The 21818-nt window shown below is 40.6% G+C and overlaps 2 protein-coding genes across 5 annotated transcripts; one reads left to right on the top strand and one right to left on the bottom strand.

The window, feature by feature from the left end:
* Nucleotides 1-2523: 2523 nt before the first annotated feature.
* Nucleotides 2524-6771, bottom strand: trappc3 (trafficking protein particle complex subunit 3). The gene is made up of 5 exons (XM_061664839.1): nucleotides 6613-6771; nucleotides 6308-6405; nucleotides 4345-4444; nucleotides 3388-3570; nucleotides 2524-3167 (listed from the first exon to the last, which is right to left on the bottom strand). Exons 1-5 carry the CDS (start codon nucleotides 6652-6654, stop codon nucleotides 3048-3050), a joined length of 543 nt encoding a protein of 180 aa, XP_061520823.1. The 5' UTR covers nucleotides 6655-6771; the 3' UTR covers nucleotides 2524-3047.
* Nucleotides 6772-8359: 1588 nt separating this feature from the next.
* Nucleotides 8360-21653, top strand: smap2 (small ArfGAP2). Of its 4 annotated transcripts, none has more exons than XR_009767265.1 (11): nucleotides 8360-8504; nucleotides 8682-8880; nucleotides 16672-16805; nucleotides 17083-17247; nucleotides 17310-17369; nucleotides 17459-17516; nucleotides 18079-18218; nucleotides 18307-18490; nucleotides 18657-18982; nucleotides 19493-19842; nucleotides 21364-21653. XR_009767265.1 is itself a non-coding variant. In XM_061664718.1 (10 exons), exons 2-10 carry the CDS (start codon nucleotides 8778-8780, stop codon nucleotides 19598-19600), a joined length of 1278 nt encoding a protein of 425 aa, XP_061520702.1. In that variant the 5' UTR covers nucleotides 8360-8504; nucleotides 8682-8777; the 3' UTR covers nucleotides 19601-21653. The 4 variants fall into 4 exon arrangements, 2 of the variants coding, with proteins under 2 accessions (XP_061520702.1, XP_061520703.1); XR_009767264.1 differs by having other exon boundaries at nucleotides 20031-21653; XM_061664718.1 differs by having other exon boundaries at nucleotides 19493-21653.
* The last annotated feature ends 165 nt before the right edge of the window (nucleotides 21654-21818 follow it).

Genomic DNA, 21818 nt, shown 5'->3' with positions numbered 1-21818 from the left:
GTCTGCTTCTCCGGCCAATAACATTATTCACCGTCTGTTCTTTTAACCAAGAACACTTGTTCGCTGACTCACTGCATTCTCCTCCTCGCTCACACTTAAACAGTGCTGTCAATCCTGCTGTCATCTCCTCGCGTTCTGCTGACCAGACAGTGCAAAAGAATCGGCAAGTCGGGGGTGACTCGAAGTTCAACACACCTGGAAGGCGCCTAGGATACGTTCTGTCTCCAAGTCTATGAAATATTAATTGCACAAATAAACAGAACGTTCTAACGTGGGACTGTGTGGAATAGGCAAATTAGCAGTCAATGACTTGCACTTCGACAAAAATCACAAAGAGCCCAGACTCTCGTGTGTAGGACAAACGGCAGATAATTACATCTGAAACACTTTTTAATAGCATGAAACTAAAGATAACAACTTCATTTTGATGGTACACTGGTTTCTGGTTGGAAAAATAGCATTTGTATCATTGCCATCCCAACCCTGGATCACATTTTAAATATTGGTTGACCAGAACTTGCAAAAGCACTCACACTCTGTACTTGAGTAGATGTTGGGGTTACTTCATGCAGTGAACACCTCAAAGATAGAAATATAACACTTTTCTCAGTTTTGATTGACCATGATGTCCAAAGTTTTGCTCAGGTCAACAGCAGACTTTACTGTCACAGTGTGCTTTTCACCATTTGTTTCCCATCAAGGCCACATGGAAAAATCCAGCTGGCTTAAAATCCGATCGGAGCACATTTTCTCAGCCTCATGACATTCGCTACTTGTTTTTCGGGTCTATCGATCAGTTTTATGGAAAATAAGGAAAGGGTTATAAAAGATAAACAAACACAAGAGGACAATTTAATAACACTAAATGTGCCTGGATTTGACATTGATAAAAACTAAATTAAATGTCTGAATGACAGAAAATGTCTGCGTCCGGGGCCTGCGGGTGGTTAAAAATGAAAAAGGAGGGGCCCGAGGGATCAAACAATAGATATAAATATCTTTTTTTGATGCAATGCTTTGTGGCTACAGGGAGACTAAGGTGTCTGTCAAAATAAATAAAGGGGGTAGACTTTGGAGAATTTCCCTAGTCCAAAAAAAATCTATGTAGAAACAGTGGATATAAAAAGTCTGCATCCCCTGTTCGATTGCCAGGTTTTTGTGAGTAAAAAAAAAAAAAACAATTTGATGAATCATTTCAAAACAACTGAGATAATCTGGTTGCTCTAATAACTGGCACGTGACTGCGTTCGAAATAAACTAATCACATTTAAACTCATTTTAAATAGGAGTAGGCACATTTAACGTGCCTCTGATTCACCCCAAATAAAGTTCAGATGTTCGAGGTTTGAAATGATTTATTTTTGAACGGCATTCGAACAGGGGTGTGCAGACTTTCTATAGCCACTGTATCGCAGAGCTGGAAATGCATGTCTTTATATTTACAGCACATGTGAGCAGACTTTTTGTTTGGTTCTGCATACTGTATGCCACCTATCCATATATCCTATGTATACGTTTGGCCAATCCGTCCGTGCAAGCATATGGCAGAATGACAGAAGGTTTTCACAAGTAAACAAACTCAGCTGTCCATCCCCCAGGTATACTCCTCTAATTCTGCTAGGTCTAATTCTGCACACACACACACACACAACTATTTCCCTGTCAGCTCTCCATCCAACATCCACATCACTGGCCTACAGGGTGTTTAGTCGAGAGCACAGTTGAGAGCTCGCCTAATGGCCCACGGGGTTCACTGCATGCTGACGATGCTCACTTTCTCCTTTAAAATGAGTGCAGTTAGGAGCGGGATGATTCCTAAGAGTCCACATACTGGCACCGGCCACCCGCTGTGGATTGTTTTGCCTTTCCATATTCAAAACCTGAAATTGTATCCTATAATTTATGTACTCTGGCAGGTTGAGATTAAACCCCTTCAAATATGGCACTCGAAGGTTCCCAGAGTAGTTCTCAAGGGCCAGAAATGCAAAATGAACCCATTTCTGCTTCTTGTTGGTGAACAATCATGCCTACAGCACAGACGTCATGTAAACAGTGCCCTCTGGTGGTTATTCTGAGAACATTCCCATTCGTTATGCGTTATTTTACCTAGATACAAAGACAAAAATCCTACAAATACAGCCAATACTGGCAGTATCCAAAGCTAATGAGAGATCTGTTTGTTTATCCATGTATGTTTTGCTGTGTGCGTGACTAGACATCTGTTTGCAATTATTGACAAGGTTTGCGCTGCATCTAAATGGGAAGTTTGTCCATTCCTCCCTGTTACCGAAAAGCTATTCACAGGTGTGATGACCAGAACCAGTTGCCCGCGAGGCAGGCGATGCCCGGTGGACAAACGTATGCATAAACACGTACGCCTACACACGTGTTATTGTTTGCCTCTAAAGGGTGGCAGCGGGCCTCGAAAAAAAAAAAAAAAAAGAGGTCAACACGAAAACAATACACAAAAGGCATGTATGCACGTGTTTGTGTGTAGGAAAAAAATTCAATACTCACAAAAGGTTAGGGGTATTCTGCTTTCGGGTTTAATTTCAGGATTACTGAAAATGTGTGTAGTGTATGTAAAAATAATAATAATAATAATAATAATACATTTTTAAAAATAATTTAAACCGAAAGACAAACCTTGAAATCAAATATTTATTAGCACATACATCATTAATTTAATATGCCAGACTATTGGCAGCAATATAGACATTAAAAAAAAGGAAAAGCATTCAATTGAGTGACTCAACGTACACACAAAAAAAAAATAATAATAATAATTTGGTTGGATGTTTCAGAGAAAGCAGTGGGGGAAAAGCCAGCCCCCCTCAACAGTGACAGATCCGCACTTGGCTGCAGATCAGCTCTCAGGATTGTTTTTATCATTTGCAGCAGGGCCACACAAATGTGTGGAGGATTCAGTGTCGTCTGAATCGCAATAGTCTTTTCCAGTCTGTAAACGAAGTGTCATCTTCCCAAATAAAATAAAATGAAAATAAAATTGTTGCTAATGAGGCAGAATTTTGACTCAAGTCATTGTGTCACTCATCTCCTGCAGGGAGGTTCTCTTCAATCCTCTTGATGAACTTCATGCGGATTTCTGTCACGCTGTCCCCCCTCAGTGTGTCCTGGACAAATTTCACATCCACAGCCATCTGCACCTGGAATTGGAAAAGTTCACCATCATGTTCTACTTCACTCATACCGTGATCAACAGAAGACAAAGCCTTCAAAATTTACAATTACAATTCCTTTTTAAATCCATATCCAACCAGCACATTACCTAATATGCCTGAACAATAATGTGGCCTTCCTAGCTTCACAGGTTAGAGAAATGGAACAGGAAAATGCTTTTGGTAATTGCCAACGCTGTGACGTTACCATCTCCAGAGCTCCTCTGAGGACGCCGCACAACAGGTTGGAGTAGATGAGGGTGTTGTGGTTATCGGGCAGCTCCACAAAGTCCACCAGCGGGTTGCTCTCCAGGATGAGGGAGAACTCGTCTCCGGCCGGGCTCCAGTTGGTCACGCTGGGGGTGACCCCGAGGTAGGTCTTAAACGCCACCTGCGTGAAGATGCGAGCCACCGCTGAAATTGAAAACGGGATCAAAAATGCCACGGTGGAAAATCTGGATGAATGGAGCAGCTTCAGGAAATCTGGCTTCTTTGTAATACGTACACACAGATGCTTCCTGCGCTGATTTTGTGCATATGGAAAATACTCAGTGTATGCATTATGGAGTTTTTATGTTCCGAAAAATGTTTGTTTTCATCACTGCTGTGGTCGTATTGTGGTCTGCTCAGTTATGAGAAAAGTACAGAATAATGTGTACGCAGTGACGCATTAAACTCATTGAAAGCAGATGGGAAGGTTGCAGTTGCACACGCGGTTCCGCCTGGATATGTTTTGTTTCTGGGGTCATAAAGGAAGACTGCCCTTTACAGAACATGCCGGGAGGAGGAAGGAAGTGAGACGTGAACACGTGCTTCACAGGAAATGGAAACAGGATTATGTCCCAGCCAGCTGTACATATGAAGGTCTTGTCGATAAGAACACATACTAAAAATTCAAAACGCAGGATATTGGCCAAAAGGTTTAACCGTGATTCCATGGAACCATAACACATTTTCCCAGGTTTTTTTTTTTATAAAACCTATAGACTTTTTTATATCCACTGTATCTGCGAGTAAAAGTGAGTTTCCCCTTTTCTCACTCGGCATTTCGAGAATGTTTCATCAAGATGCCTCTCTCTAAATTGGATGTATCTGTTCTCGCCCGCCCCCCACTTTGGAAGACGTCCACGGTCACGCTCTGATTAGCCTGGAGGCATCCAATCACCTTAGCGATGACATCGGCTGTTTCTCGGAAATCCTGACACCTGCCGACGCTGGAGCGTGCCAGGAAGTCCTCGATGAGACGCACGCCGATGTTGTAACCCCTATGAAAAGCGAGAAGAGGGGAAATTAAAAAAAATAATTAAAAACGTCAAATGGACATTTGCCTGTAATGACACAGAACACATGGTTGGTTCAAACACCTGGCAGAGGATTCTAATTCTCCACAAGGTCCGTCGTCTCTGATGTGCTGGCCGACTGAACAACGCTGATAAACTCATATGAGGCCAGGAAACATGAGGCAGGAACGCCCGCAATTTGTTTTGAGATGCCACGCAATGTGTACAGTCGTCGTCTTTTGGGGATTTGCTTTGAAAATATTCGGTAAACAGGGCAGCAACGGCGGACTCGTGGTTAGATAGAAACATTATTCATCCCGTGAGGGAAATTAAATTGTTATGACAGCAATATCACAAGTTATATTACTTATATTAATAATGTTGAAACGAGGCTTTACACAATCAAGAGCTTTGGGGCTGATCACCGATCAGCAAGTTTAAAAAAACGATAACCGATCACTGATGTGATCGCAAGATGGAGTAATGTGTCCATTTACATGGCTTTTTCATTTATTGTATATACTTGTGTACTGTATACTGTATCCATCCATTTACTGTACAGCTTATCCTCACAAGGGTCGCGGGCCCATCCCAGCTCTAAATTATTCTCTAGCATTTTAGACAAAAGTGAAAAGATCAAATACCTCTAGGGGCCATTCAAAGATTGGCCACTGACATAAGTTTAGGTCAAATCAACATTACAACATGACAGAAATAATGGGTGCTAACTTACTGTAATTAAATTACTTTATTTTGCAATTAAATACTTTAATAAATACTGTTAATGACATGCTTACTCTAACGTTCTCACTGTCCCGGCTATATGTACGGGTGTTTTGGGGCGCAAAATAGTCCCACACAGACGACATGTTTTTTCACCGACAAGATTGAAAAAAACTCTCTTGGCCGTCAGATGGTTACAGTACTGCGCCACAAGACAAGGCTAAAAATAAACTAGCTTTTGGATTTAAAAGGCGACGGCGACGTGGAGTCAAATGTCTTTTGCGGAGCCGATCGATGACGTCATTGATCGGATCGGCGAATGATGACATGAAAGCCGATCAGCATAAGATGCTAATTATCGGCAGATACCGATCGCACCGATCAGATCGGCGTAAAGTCTAGTTGAAACAACTAATAAAGTAACATCTACAAAGCATTATTGAGGAGCAATTAAAGGACGTTTAAATCTAATCTTAAAGAAAACAACTGAAGATGTTGGTATGTGGTTGTGTGCATTTTCTTTTTTTGTCCTATATTCACTACAGAAAGTCCACCTCGCTGATGTTGCAGTTGCAATTCTGCATCAGCAATGACATAATTGACAGTGCGCCCGAGTAGTGCTCCAAATCGAATGTTTATTTGACAGATGAGTTAACTACTTAGTCCACTATATAAAAATCCTGTTTAAAGCCTCACAATGGCCAGGTACAATTGATCAATTGTTAGGCGTCGTCTTGGTCTCATGACGACAAAAGAGTGAAGATAAGATTACTGTTATCAGTCCCACAATGGGAAAACTGGCAATTTGGGGACTGTTTAAATAACTATTCTCATTAAACCAGGAACTCTATTGGTTCATTGATGAATCAAGCATTATATTTTGCCATTCAACTACTTGTTAGAGAACAACAAGTTGTGCAAAAAGTACTCAAACATTGAACAGTTGGACATCTGCATTCAATAAAGGTCACATAAAGGTTTTAGTGCATTTTAAGTCCATGCTGACATTTCACCCAAAAGCCCAAATAACCATACCTTTTTGTTTTTTTAGGAGATTTGCATTTTGCCATTGGAAAAAAAAATACATAAATACATGTAGTTTGATGCTGCTTTTGATAGACTCACATCTTGTCCAGTTGTTTGTTGACTTCCTCATCATTCTCGTAGTCTTTGCATAATTGTGTGACCAGGGCTCCGTAGGTCAGCGTGAACAGCTCGGAATTCTGCAAGGAAAGAAGTTACACAACACATCAGTTCTCACGGTCATATTTGGGGAAGAAAAGAAGAAAAACATAAAATAAAAGCATACATGGGGAAACGGGTGAGGGCGAAACTAGTGCAAGTCAACGTGATAGACTGTGTGAAAGCTGCTAGCTTTGCATTGGGAGAGCAACATTAACGTTTTCATCATCCTTTATAGAGCTGCCTACCATTTTCTTGCTGTCTGTTGTGCGGTTGGATTGCCGGGACATTGTGGAGAAAGTTAATATGAGTACACGGTAACAAAGGCGAGTCGCTACAAATCCTTTGAAATTAGTTTTATGGTAGCGTTGGAACTGTTTCCGTATTAGCAACCACACTTCCTCGCTTCCAGCTATCAAGTTAGAGTTAAATATATACTACTTCCGGTTATTCACGAAAATGAAAAGAAAGCATTAGAGGGAGTTTCACCAGCAAAGCGGTGAAATCACATTTTAAAAAATTCCTTGAAAAGTAAATATTCAAATAAATTAGATTATACCAAATTATACTTACCAGACGTACTGTATTATATATATATATGTATATATATATATATATATGTATATATATATATATATATATATATATATATATATATATATATTCAACTACTTATATATGTAGATAGATATAGATATAGATATAGATATAGATATAGATATAGATATAGATATAGAGCGAATGTTCGGTCAGTATTATTTTGAAGAAAATGAAATGTGATTTCTGTGTTTAGAAATGTATATTGTTTTTCAACACTCGGCCCTTCATTGACTGCCCTCTTGCGTTTAGGAAGTCCAGAAGCAACCAGAAAATGAAACGTCCAAAGCATGTCACGCTTTATCCGACCACAGGGTGGCAGTGTAGCTAATACTGCAAAACCGTTAGGAAAGAAGTTTCGTTATTCATTTAGCAAGGCAATGAGAGCGGGTTGGCCCGTTGCTAGGATACGTCAGCGCGTCCGCCATATTCAACGTGTCACTCTGCCCCTGTAAACTAATAGAAGTCAATGGAAAAGAACGTCAGAAAGTCACAACCATTAGACTTGAGTGCACCAATATGTACACATTCGCAAATTATATTTGGGAAACAAGCACCAATAACGACCTACGTAGCTTTTATTTTAATTATTATAAATGTTTACTATATGTTTAGGATATAAATCAGCAAAACCTAATGCATATATTATCCAAATATTTTCATGTTTTACAGCTACCAATTCATGCAACACTGTAATGAGAAATATTTAGATATTACTATTTGACATTCATTCTGTGCCTATAATATTAAGAAGATCCTGAAATGTAGCTCGATGCAACGTCGGTTTTCCGAATACAATGAACTAATTTTGATTAATCGTTTTTTATATTAGGTGATTTATATCAAAGTTTTCCACTGTTTTTTCACCCCTTAACAATCGGGAAACCTTCATAGTATGAGAAATTTTAGCTAAGCATCTAACAGAAATAAGAGTGCATAATTCTGAAAGTCTAATCATTTATGGGAAAGACTTCATTGTTTGAAGGCCGCTTTCCAAAATTGAGAAAATATGCAAAAAAAAAAAAAAAAGAAGAAGAAGGGACTTACCTCAGGTATTATTGTGATCAGAGCAATTAGATTGTTGAGTAATTTATTTCACTTTTCCCCCTCTTCCTCTAGGAAAATGTTGAGTTGCGCGTATGTTGGGATGACACAACTTCAGAGTATAATTACTACTGTTTAAAATATGTCTGTGATAAAACCATTTTTTTAACATTTAAAAGAAAAATGTCAACAAAATCAGACTTAAAAGGGTGATTTAAAACTTATTTTTGATTTAGAAGTTGGTCATTGAGAGAAATGGACAAGAAAGTAGGGGGTGGGGGGGTGCAAATGAATCAGCCATCTCCGCCCATCTTGCCGTTTCGCCACTTTCAATATGGCGGCGACGTTCACGTACGATTCTGCGGCAGGCGGTATCTATGTATATTTGATGTCTCTGGGGAAGAGCAGCAGTTGAATAATTGCGTGTCTTGCTGGGTTGATCAATTAAATGTTAAGTAGGAGTGAAAGCGGGGGGCTCGAGGGTGGAGCTTTTTGGAAAGTCAGTGATTGATTTTTTATTATTATTATTATCATTAATATATATATATATATATATATATATATTTTTTTTTTTTTTTGTCTTTTCTTCTTTTTTTTTTTTTTTAAACACCACCACTACCATCATCCTCCTCAACATCATCATCGTCACCCTCCTCCTCCTCCTCATCCCATCGAGGAGCGCCAGTGTGCCGCTCACCGCTTCCAGGAATCGAATCAAGGAGGTTGCTCGTGATTCCGCGGACGGACCGAGGTGAGGTCAACTTGCGCAACGATGACGGGCAAATCTGTGAAAGACGTCGACAGATACCAGTCGGTGCTCAACTCTTTGCTGGCGTTGGACGAGAATAAATTCTGCGCGGACTGCGAATCAAAAGGTGGGTCGTCTTCTTGCTGAATACAACCTGCAATGCCATGCGTGGTGTGTTTATCTCAGGGCGAATGCACCATTGCGTTCACCGCCCTTGTTCCTGGAAATGTTTGCCTCCTTGGATGAGCCAGGACATGAGCCGCCTCCTGTCAGAATATATGTAAAAGAACTGGAATTCATGATCATTTAGTGTTAAAACGTTAAAACTCACTCCTGTTTAGAAGCTGATTGGAAAGGTTGTGATGTAATAATATCATGCATGCAGCTTGTTTTGCAGAGGTGGGAAAGTTTTTTTTTGTTTTTTTCCCCCTTGTACTTATAGGAGTGCAAACACTTATAAAAGTAAAGGTATGGACTCTGAAATGCACTTGTTTTGTTTTTGATTTTGATTTTGATTTTTCATATCCATTTTGACTCGACACAATGAAAATGAAACTTTTGTGCACACAAAATAGTATTCCTTTTAACTATCGTTGTGTTCTCACTGAGAATACAATAGAATAGAATAGAATAGAAATCCTTTATTGTCATTGTGGTGCAGATAAAACAATACAATCAACAATACAAAAAGAGAAAATTTTATTTCAAAAAAACTTCAACAAACAAGATTAAAAATGCTAGCTAACGTTTGGTCAGGCTTTTATGCTAAACAAGTTCCCATAGCTAACATGCGACTGATTAATGAATACAATGCTAAATTAGCTAACAATTGGGGGGGGGGGGGGGGTTATGGTGTGATTGTATGTGTTTTTTGTTTTTGTGCCAAGATCTTGTGGTTTTTAGGTGGCACAACACATCCGCAATTTTTTTGTTTTTAAATATACAGCAGACAACATCAAGCAATTATCATAGGTAAGGTCATGGATGGGGAATATCTTTCTTTTCCAAATCTGTCACGTCAGCGTTGTTAATGCTCCCTGGTTCCTATTCTGCCATATGAAGCCCAAAGATCTCAATCAATCAAGATCTCAAGCGTTACTTTTGTCCATGTACGTCTTTTTTACGTTGTTTCTTGTTCTGCAAAGGCTGAAAAAAGTAACAAGTCTGTTTTGACAAAGTAAGGAACAGAAAGTGTTGACAAATATAGGGACTAAAAAAGTCAAACAAAAAAACCAACAAAAAAGTGAAATACTAAAAGTACAGATAGCTGAAAAATCTGCTTGAGTACTTGTATTTCGTTATTTCCCAGCACCTTTGTTTTCTTGTACAAATTGTGTTGTTGGAGTGTTTTTCTTTTGTTGTTGTTGTGTGCCCATTAATTGTGTCTTCAGCTATTTGTAAAATAGTAAATTTGTAAAACCTGTTTTTCCACGTGGGCAAATGCACCTGTTTTGGACACAAATAGGGAAGTCGGACAAGAGGCTCAACAGAAATTGGAACAAGTGTTTGTTTGTTTTGGTTATTTTTTAATCTTTTGGAATCTTAGAGGGACTGATGGCGTATTACCATATTTGCTTGACTTTGGTGCAGGCAATTCCCACTCGGTGACAGTGTGAATGTGAAAGTGAATCGTTGTCAGGCAAAAGGCACGATTGGATGAGTTGGGAACATCAGCGACCAATGAGCTCTACTGAACGGATGGAAAAAGACAAATAAAATCCCACGGACACACACGTTGCGTCAAAAGTCTTTCTAGAAGGGATTCTTGGGTGGGTAAAGCGTCGGCGTCGACCTGGACGACTTCAGACCTCGAGAGATATGATTCGATAGGAGTGCAACAGCACTTCCATCTCAGTTGTAAATCCATGAAAGTCACTGCTGACGAGAATATTAGGAATGGTGGAATGACTAAGCAGGTTCCAAGTGGACGTGTGTGTGTGTGCATGTTTCTTATTATGCCGTTATTTACCTGCTAAATGGAGGCAGGAGTCACATGAGTTGCCGGCCTCACAAATATTTAATGAGAATCAGCAAGCAGGGTCTTGAGTGCTTTAATGTTGTGATTTATTCATTAGGCCTTTCGACCTTGTCTCGCAACAAGACAAGATATTATGTAGCTCGACATGATCATACAGGGAATGAGAAAACGTACCGGATCTTGTTTGTGAATCCCTGATGCTGTCACGGAATATTTGTTTATTTATTGTCGTGCTTGCTTATGGATCTGCACTAGAGAAGAGTTTCTAATGTCATGCCACTCTTTGGAAAATGTGTTATGGTCTGATGAAACCAAGGTTGAATTTTTCGGCTATAATTCCAAAAGACGTGTTTGGCGCAAACACAACACCGCTCATCACCAAAAGAACACCGTACCCAGTGTGAATAATATCGGTGGCAGCGTCATGCTTTGGGGCTGTTTTTCTTCAGCTGGAAAGAATTACGAACAGTTCAAAATAGCAGTCAGTGTTAGCACAAACCTTCAGGCTTCTGCTAGAAAGGGGGGAAAAAATGACAAGAAAGCCCACTAGAACAACAGAACTTCATTTGGGGTCAATCAGAGGCACTCTAAATGGTGGTAGGTGGGTGCTGACTCCATTTAACATGAGTTGAATGTGATTGGTTAATTTTGAACACAATCACATCCCCAGTTGTAAGAGGGTGTGCGCACTTGTGCAACCACATTATCTCAGTTGTTTCTCTTTATGCCTCGAAAAGATTTCGAAAAAAATTCCAATGAGTTGTACGGGATACAGGTCACAATAATACTTTATTTTGGGCTCCTTTTTTTGTAATCACAAAAACCTGGCATCTGAACAGGGGTGTGTAGACTTTTTGTATTTACTGTAGCTTGAGTGTATGTACCCCGTGAATGAAATGTCATGGTTTTCAGTCCTATAGGGCGTTTATAATCGGGAGTGGTTGGATAGAATCGATTTGTTTACGAAATCAGACATACGTTGTACATAATCCAACATTTCTTTGCATTGCATTATTATTAACATTCGTATGACTTCAGGCAGCAAATCGAATCGGAATTAGATGACAGAGGAGATTCGGGAGAAAAGGGCACATGTCTACTGTTAAAAATACAGACATCTGTTTTCAAATGCATCAAATAAAAGCCACAAAAAACTGCCAGAAGAAGAAACACTCAAAAGTGTAGATTCCCGAAAAGTCTACTGAAGTACACGAACAAAACATTTGCACTTTGTACCTTTTCACCACAAGCAATCACATTATACGTGCATTTTTAAGTGTAACTCATGGGCTGTCATCACTAAAACAATCACACACACACACACACACACACACAAACTCGCCCTAAAAGCATTTGTCCACTCAACATCCGCCTCTCAGCTCATCTTGGTTTGTTGTAATCTTGTTACTGTGCATTTCTCACCTCCCTCCCACAGGGTTTTCTAAGGAGGAAGTGGCAACACCAGTGCGTACAAAGCGGCGGCACACGCAAACCCACAAAAAGACACAATGAGGACGCTGTGAGGCAATATTACCGCGCAGTGAAAGCGTGCACCTATCGGTAATATCATTTGTTTCGGTGCAACGCTTTAGCTTTACGTCGTCGTTAGTCACCTATGTACATGACAGAAGTAGGTCTCAAGTCATTACTTGGGTTAGGCGAGCTGCTCACTAGGCCACGCCCCTTGAAGGCACACATCAACATACGAATACGACAGTACTTTCGATTTAATTACGTTGTTTTAATTTATACTTACTTTATAAAACCAGTATATTTCTTTACATTCTCTTTTATGTTGCTGTTTTATATATATATATATATATTTTTTTTTTTACAATGCAGTGCTATTAAAAACATGTAAGGAAAAAAAAATGCTAACACATTTGCAAATCACATCATTTTTTTTTAATGGTCCCAAACCAGTCTCCGTATCGTGTATCACTTCACTGTCTTCTCAATTAAATGTTGACGTGATGCCTTCCAGCCCCGCCCCTCACGTGTCTTATCAAGTCAGATGCCAGCAGGGATTTTTCTCATCCCATGAGTCACGAAGTTAAGGAGAGGGTGACACAGCCAAAGAGGCGACAACTTAGTCATTGGTTTGTACACTCGTGTAATAGTGTTGACAGTGAACCTCCTTTTACCACAGGGGACACATTGCAGATAGCAATAGGTGAAAATCCACAAAACAGAGAAACCATTTAATTTGACGGCTTCATTTAATGTATATTCCTGACAAAAAAATAAAATAAAAATCGGAATAAAAAGTTTCCCAGCACAGTTGGTCTTTACATTGCAGCACATATGGTAAGAATGTAAGTACATTATTCATCAGGGTCCATCTGCTTGTTAGCAAAGACTGGCACTGCTGGGTCACCGGATAGCTTTAGGGGTCCTGAAGGGCTTTCGGTGCTGGGAAGTGGAGGATAACTGTGTGCATGCGTGCGTGTGTGCATGCACACATGTAGACAGACAATATAACTACTATCACAGGCATATATTCTTTATCCTCTGCGAAGAACGACTAATATTACTGTAGCTTACAGAGGACAGATCGTCTTCATGTACTGTATACCCGTATGTCTGTATTATACTGCCCCCAGGTGGCCAAGGCGCTCGCACCAGAAGGAGTAACACAATGTCCATTGAATTGATGCAAGAAAATGTGGCAAAAATTAATTTATCCTTTAATCTGTTTTATTATGTCAATACTGTATGCTTTGATCAAGTAAAATATTCTCGTGTTATTTTTCTTATTGAAAAACACACAAAAAATGAATGGCATTTACAATCATTTCAATGGAGGGACAAGTTTAAAGTGAGACAGGCCATAAATGTGATCGGTTTCGAGGAAATAATCCAGATTTCTTTTGTCAGTTTCGTATTGTAGCAAGATAATTTATGTTTCTAAATTATATTGACACGCATATTGATGCTTGCTGTATATTGTCACACAAAAAAATGTAAATTTCTGCGTGGCATTTCTTAGATTTGTCAAGTAAATCCTCATGTCGACACATTGTACAGGAGCTGTATGTTTGAGTGTGGGAAATTAAGTAGTGCACAGGCTCTGACAATACCTGCAGCTCCGCGGGATTAAGTGCCGAAAGTAGCGTTTATCCTTGTGGGATGTCAGCTAATGAGCCTTATGCACCTGCAGCCCTCCCGTGCACGTGTGTGTGTAAGCCAGCCAGTGTGGCTAAAATGCATCTGTGGATTTTACAAATGAATTCAGAGTGTTGGAAACTTTATTACCCACCTCTGTGCACAATGCTCATCGTAACCTCTGCTATTTGAAGGCTATAAAACCAAACCTGATGGTCTTTTTGCTCCAGGATGACTCATCAGTCACCTCTGGAAACTTTCTTTGGGGTCGTTCTCAATGCATAAACCAGTGTTTTCCCACTTTTATTGGGGCAGGGTAAATTTTTTACAGTAGACTAATCTTACAGCACTGCTGTCGGCGTTCCTTGAATGCACCATGTGCACAGTCAAAAGTGACACTGTTTCTGCTTCTTAGCCTGTGTAATTTACTTTGCCGTTACAATTTTACGGTATTCCCTAACATTTATTATTGTATGTAAATACAAAAAGATGACTTAATACTGTTTGTGTAAAGTGTAAATGCACACATTGATTGGGCAAGTGTGTTTTTTTTAGGTTAGTACCCTTGCTAATACTGTTGTTGAGGCTTGTGTGATGGTGTTGAATCATTTACCTCTTGAATGCACTTGTTTATGTGACATGGGTTCATGATGTGTACATGCTAGATGCATGGTGTTCATACTTTATGATCCTCTCTGTTTTACGTGCTCTGCCGCCATCTTGTGCCATCTCCTGTATATGGCAACCGGTGGATCCACAGGTTATTTGCACCTTCTGCCAGCTGGTTGTAGAAAATTTAATGGTTCTGCCTGTCACTGGTATAGATAGATGAACAAAGATACATTAAAAATATCATTTCTTTTTCGAAATGTGCCTCCTACTCTCCCGACTATTTCTGTTCACAGTAGCCGGAGGTGTCCACGGTTTCAGTAAACAATACATAACGCCTTACGGATGGCCACTAAAGAGGCTGGTGTGGCGCAGTGTGCCGGTGTGATTCATTCCACATGTCCAAGTCATCTCACGCCTCCCCCACCTCAGAGCTTATCTGGTTGCCATGCTACCTTTTACAAACATCAGGACCACACATCCATAATTAGCTACACGAGCTGACCTTTGGTGCATGGGGCATATGTTAACCCTAGCGTGCATATTTTTGTGCAGATCAGTAATAAGGGCGAAGCTACCAACTGCTAGTTGGACTTTTCATTTTCACTTATTGTTCAAATGTGACTGCAGAATGTGACTAAATTTTGTCATTTTAATGCCTATAACTTCTTGCACGTTTCAGTGTTCAGTAGAACTATTATGCATATCAATAGTTTCACACATTGCAGATATTTGGAGTATTATAATTAATTATTTCATTATTATATATGTCAATAATATTATACATTGCACTTCGCAGTAATTGTACAAATATTACTGTGTTGCTGCATAATTGCTATCTGTCTACAATATCTGTAGGCGGTATTTAAATGGACCATTATTTAGAATTAACGAAGTGAATGAAGTGTGTGAGTACTAGAAATAAGAGAAAAGTTATCCCTAACTGGTCATCAACCAAATGCAATTGTTTTGTTTGGTTACTTGGATTTGATGAGTGATGGAGCTGCTATTAAGTTTGATCAAAGGGAGCAAAAAAATTATGAGAAAAGGGAAAATTAAAACCATTTTTAAAGCGTGACAACCCACTATCCTATCTCGTTATAGGCCAAATTGACCCGTTCTATTACGATTCGACCGAATCCAGTAGAAACAAAGGTAGCGTTGGCTACAAGGGTGTGAAACTGCAGTAATTCAGAGGGGAGAACAAAAAAGGTCAAACTGTGGTAAATGGATAAAAGTGTGAGAGAGGGAAGAACATGAGGGGGACTGGGGAGGAAAAAATGTCGAGGACAAACTGATTCTTCCATTCAGGGAGTTTTCCACATATTTGATAATCCCTCACAAGTGTTTGCCGCAGTTAAGCAGGCTTTGCACATTAATTCTATTATTAGCCACCGTGACAGCTAATGCTTGAGCCAGACAGACTTGAACATAAACCTCTCATTTATCTTCACGCCATGTCTGCCCATTTTTCTCCCCCCCCCCCCCCCCCCCCCCCAAAAAAAAAGCCTCAAGTGGTAAATTATTTCCCCAAGGAATAAACAACATATTTCAACCATCAGAAAATAGGACCAAGATTTGATGTCATTATTCATTTGCCTCGGGCACAAAATGAAGAGGAAGGTCTCTCTCTCCAAATACACAACTTCCTCTTTCATTGGGGGGGGGGGCTCCATTTGAGGAAGTTCCAATTCAAGGGCTTTTCCACCATCTAGCGCTGAAAGAGCCACAGTGCGGCAACAAGTGAGCCCAGAACTAGCCTCCCATCGGTTTTGTTTACCGGAGGTGGCAAAAGCACTCACACTCTGTTCGTAAGGTTATCAAACACTTTTTCTGTCAAGATAAATGCTAATGTTATGCTAAAATCCTAATGTTGAGGTCTATAGTTAATGATACAGTCTCCTGTGTGTGCAGGCTTTCTTGCTTGTTCGTGCATCCGTGTCTTTTTGTGAAGCTTCTTTCCCCACTCAGTCTCCGTTTTATAGGCTCGCGGTCCTATTGGATGCTATTATGTGTCAGGACACTGCCCGATTTACACAAGATTAAATGAGTTCCCTGCTGAATTGTGGCTTTTAATTGAGGTCTCAGGCATGACTTTCTGTAACGGGACTCACAATAATTGGGTTCTTTCCCTCGTTGTTCTTCAACTTGTCTTCTTTAAGAGCCTTTCTTATTCAGGGTGAGCACCTGAATACTACATCAAGTCCAAATCAATCTGTCTTCCAGGTCCCAGATGGGCTTCGTGGAATTTGGGAATCTTTATCTGCATAAGATGCGCCGGAATTCATCGAAACCTCGGTGTCCATATCTCCAAAGTCAAGTCCGTCAACTTGGACCAGTGGACGCAAGAGCAGGTTCAGGTCAGATGACATTTTCTCTGTGATTTAGGCAGTTTGAAATGGGATACACTACTCACTAGTACTCACAAAAAAAAAGTTAGGGACATTGGGCTGAAAATGCAAACAAGCACAATATCCCTAACTTGTTGTTTGTTGTGTAATCAAATTGACCCTTATAAACAGACGCACATGCTTTGAAGAATCAATGCATAAAGTGATGCATCACGTGTCCCTAATTCTCATGTTTGAATGAGAAACCTGTCAACGCATCACCGCGATTCAATTTGGCCTACTCCAGTGTGTTCAGGAGCTGGGAAACGCCAAGGCCAAACGCCTCTACGAAGCGTTCCTACCCGAATGCTTCCAGCGGCCCGAGAGCGACCAGTCGGCAGAGAACTTCATCAGGGACAAGTATGACAAGAAGAAGTACATGGATAAGGTCATTGACATCCAGATGCTCAGGGTGAGTCAGCAAAATCTCACAACGAGTGTGCCGGGATATTTTAAGACACATTCTCTACACAGAACGAAAAGAGCTGTGAGAACATCCCCAAGGAACCGGTCGTGTTTGAGAAAATGAAAATTGTGAGTACGTCACAGAGCTGCAAGAATGATGCGTTGCCGTTGCGTGCAAGTGTGTTGCATTCATTGACTCTTTTTACTGTTTTTGACAGAAAAAAGACGTCAGCCCAAAGATAGACTCTCAATGTGTTACGGACTTGCTGGGATTAGGTATTGTTCTGTGAGCCTCTCTTTCAGATTTTAGATACACAAACAAAACTAAAGCATTGGAACTCATCAATTTTATTAATGAAACGGTTCGTTGTTTGGCTTGTACTATTTCAGTATTTATTCTTCATCTGAATACGAAACAATAGACAATTGTATGCTTCGAACTAGGGGTTGAATGACTCGAGATTCTTTTTTTGTAGTCGACTATAATGTGACGGAAGTCGAGTCTGAGTCGATTAATCGATGACGTCACTGATATTCTTTCAGCACACGACAGCTCTCCGACCTTTTTTTGCATCAGGGACAGGTTTCATGTAAAGACATATTTTGACGTGATAGTCAGGCGACGGCAGCAAATGGGCGAGCCGAAAGTCCTCAGTAAATTCGATTAGTCGACTACCAGCTTGAAACGTTTGTAAATTTGACTCGTCGACTAGTCGACATCTGGGTTCAACCCCTACTTCCGACAAGGTCCTTTTCCGTACCCTGGTGCGCAAACCAAGGTTCATCAACTCACGTTTGGATGAAATATAAGAACATCCATGTTTGTAATATCTCCTAGATGCTCCCGCTCCAAGTCCTGCAGCGTCCAATGGTGTTCCAGCCAGTACTGAGAGTCCGGCAGGTTCTAATCCGGTGCACCCTGCCTTGGATCTCCTCAGTCACCTCTCAGATCCTTCTACTTCCTTCACAAAGAACACAGTATGGAATATATACTCCTGTACCTAGATCTATAAGAAATGTTCTCCTTTTTTTGGCGGGGACTAAAACAAAGTTTCATCAACTTCAGGCTGCCTCCACCTTCTTGCCTCAGAGCAGAGTGACCGCCTCTGTGCCTGAAAACCTCAGCCTCTTCCTGGATCCGGGCCCCAAAAAGGTGGAAGGCACGTTCAGGAAGCTGTCCAAGGACTCCATTCTGTCCTTGTACGGCTCCACCCCGTCAGTGCACGTGAGCGGTTTGGCGCCTCTTCATGGTGAGCGATCGATCCTGTTTTTCATTTTCTATTGAAGTCATTATACATGATGTACTCCCAAAAGTTAAGACATTTGGCTTTGGGGTGAAATTTCTTCATTTTTTCGTGACTCGTTGACATAGCGGTTATTATGATGGATTTCCTGTCTGTTTTTTTTTCCCCGTAGGATTGTATATGAACCAAATGGGATACCCGACACACCCGTACGGGTCTTACCATTCGTTAGCTCAGGCCGGCGGGATGGCGGGGGCCATGGCCGTGTCACAGGCCGCCATGATGGGGCAGCAGCAGAACGGCTTGATGGCGGCCCAAAGCGGCTTGGCCCGTCACGGCGCCGGGGTCACCCGAGGCGTGATGGGCCAGCCGCAAAGCGCCACAGTGATGCAGCAGCAAGGGGCTGGCGTGATGGCGCATCGGCAGGCTGGAGGCTTGGCGCCGTTGCCTCAGCAGCAAGCGGTTGCAACGCAGCAGCTGCACTGGAACATTGGACAAGTACGTGCGTATGTATGTGTGAGTGTGTACTACTATGCTCTTTGTCCTCACTAGTGTGAGACAATTCACCGCACTGAGAGAACAACTGTGTCTTAAATGTAATATTTTGTCCAATACTAGTGCCACTTTTGGCCTCCTAGTACACGATTAAACCTTAGTAAACGACTCTGCTTCACTAGTAACACTACCAGAATAGGCATGTGCCCTTCACTAGTGGCCCCCTAGACCTTACTAGTAGCACAAAAATGCCCACTAGTAGCCCAGTCTAGGCATTATCGAATTGATTTGAGTAGTTCTACTTGTAAACACTTTGGACACTTACTAGTTGGACACTTACGGTTGCTCTGGCTCTTACTAGTAGTATACATGTCACAGCAACAGGACCCGCCTCTTAAAGGCACATGCACGTACACAGTATGTTCTAGACATTTAATGCTCGGAATATTTTTGTGCGTTAAAATACACTGAAAATGTGGCTTTTAATAAGTTGCAATGGTTCCTATCTTTCAGATGTCTCAGCACATGTCCGGCATGAACTTATTCAGCGTCAACAGTCAACCCAGAGGGAGCAACGCAGCTCCGAGTTCAGCGCACATGACAGCACACGTGTGGAAATGAAATTGTATCGATCCCGAAAGTGAACTTATGAAGTCCTCAACGAGAAGTGCGTGGATGGGACTCTCTGCGTGAGCTTTTCCAACGCAAGGAGGAAGGAGGAGGAGACGAGAATAAGGAACGTACAACTACCTCTTCCTCTCTCCTCGCCCAAAGCCGAGTCCACTTCCTGCCTCGCACACCTGGGCCAAGCTTCACAAACGTCCGCACTTGCCTTGGGAATGTTTCTTCAATGCAGCAGCAGGGTCAGAGCCGCACATTTTTATATCCAATGAAATACTTTATGTTATATTTTTCTTATTTTTATGCGCACAACAGTACAACACAGACCTTAATTTGTGTGTTTATAACAGCGTTTTAGATCTTCAAACAGGCCAACAAATTGTATCCCTTCCTTCAAGTTTAATGAATTTAATTGTTTTCATTTGAACAGCTTTCCCACAAAGTTGAGCAATTGAAATGGGGTCTCATCGAAATAAAATCCAGTCGACGTCCCGAGGAACACATTGTCATCTACCACAACATCTTGCTATTATTTGCACTTCATTTGCCGGAAAAAAAAGTATTTTGCTCTCATTTATTTTCATTTTTGTCCTTCCAGTCACAAGTTATATAATATTTCACATGAATAATGAATGTGTTTTAGTAAATGTTAGCCCGACAGCTTGAACTGTAAGCTTGCAGTGTTGCAATTTAAAAATAGGAAGCAACGGCGTCTTCGGGGAAATTTAAAGCACACATATCTAATAAATTTGGTTTAAATATGAATTAGTTGAACATCGGGTTGAAACGCCAACCAAAAGGTAAATCAATTCAAATTAGTCAATCAACAAAGGCAAGCCTGCTTTCATGTTCAAGCTCTGTGGAGCACTGAGGCACATTTGAACCATATTTGGTCCTTTATGTGGGAGCAAAATGAAAAAAAATTATAATATATTTCACTTTCTTAAATATGTTAATACATTCTTGCATGCACAGCTAAGCATTCTATAATTTCCTCCAAAATCAGTATCACATCTGCCGTAAGCAAGAGACCTGAACTGGATTTTAGCACACCAAAGATTAGCTTCACGGGGATTCCAATAGGCTTTGTTATGTAGCCAGTGTGCTAGTGCGAGGGTTTGCTCTCATTGGACCAAAGATGGGGCATAACTATGTACAGTATGACGTGTTATAGGCCAAAAATAACATTGACCTCTCAGTCAGGACAAACAAAAACAAAAAATAATGCATGGCTGAGCCAATCAGCATTCGAGATTCGAGATGGCTTCCTTTTACACTTGTGAGCGTCCTTTCACACACGTGATTAGGTTTTTGGAGTAAATGTGAGAGGGTGTGTGTGTGTGTGTGTGTGTGTGTGTGTGTGTGTGTGTGTGTGTGTGTGTGTGTGAGGTAAATGTTAGTTTTGGCCTGTACGACACTTCGTATTACATGTACAACTCTGCTACTAGAGGCAAGACACCGCAACGTCTCGCTTGCCTGCAGTGACACATAAACGGACGTGAAGCCGCCTTGTGTGGTCGAGGCCTGGAATGACGATGAATGTTTGTAAAAAAATAATAATAATAATAATTTTAAATAAAGTGTTATGATGTCATAGGGGGTTTTGATGCGTTCATGAGCTAACTCGCTATCAGACACTTCCACCGGACTGCATGAAGAGAATGTTTATACAATGTTATGTCGTTTTAATGGCTTGAATGTATGTTGAGTGCGTATCACCGATGGCAAAAATTGAATATGTGGCTGATATTTTTGTTTTACAGTGGGACCAAAACGCCTCGTGAAGTACGAATCAATGTGTTTGTTGTATTGAAGTGTGAAAATCACACCCGAATGTCTGATTTTGTTTGGGATGTATTCTTAACTAAACGCATGAAGTCATGATTGTAAATTGTCTCAGCTTTTTTTTTTTTTTTTTTTTTTTGTGTCTCGCTTCGACAGGTGATAAATCAAATCAAATTTTCCTTCATGTTATGTTTTATGATTTTCCGTGAAATGAAAGCAAACAGAGGAATGTATCGTTTGCCATGTTGAATACTGTATATTATGCTTCTGGAACAAGATTTATTATCACCTACTTTCTTTTATGAGTTTTTTTCATACTGGATTTTTTTCCCTGTCTGGTGTCATATTTACACATTATGGGAATGTCTGTAAAATAAAATACTCTGTGGAAATTGAGTGAATAAATATTGTTTTAATCAAATGATCTCTTTTT

Source organism: Phycodurus eques, chromosome 20, assembly GCF_024500275.1.
Source record: "Phycodurus eques isolate BA_2022a chromosome 20, UOR_Pequ_1.1, whole genome shotgun sequence".
NCBI classification, from domain to species: domain Eukaryota; kingdom Metazoa; phylum Chordata; class Actinopteri; order Syngnathiformes; family Syngnathidae; genus Phycodurus; species Phycodurus eques.
Note: the sequence above shows the minus strand (reverse complement) of the source record. Positions and strands in the feature narration are given on the sequence as shown.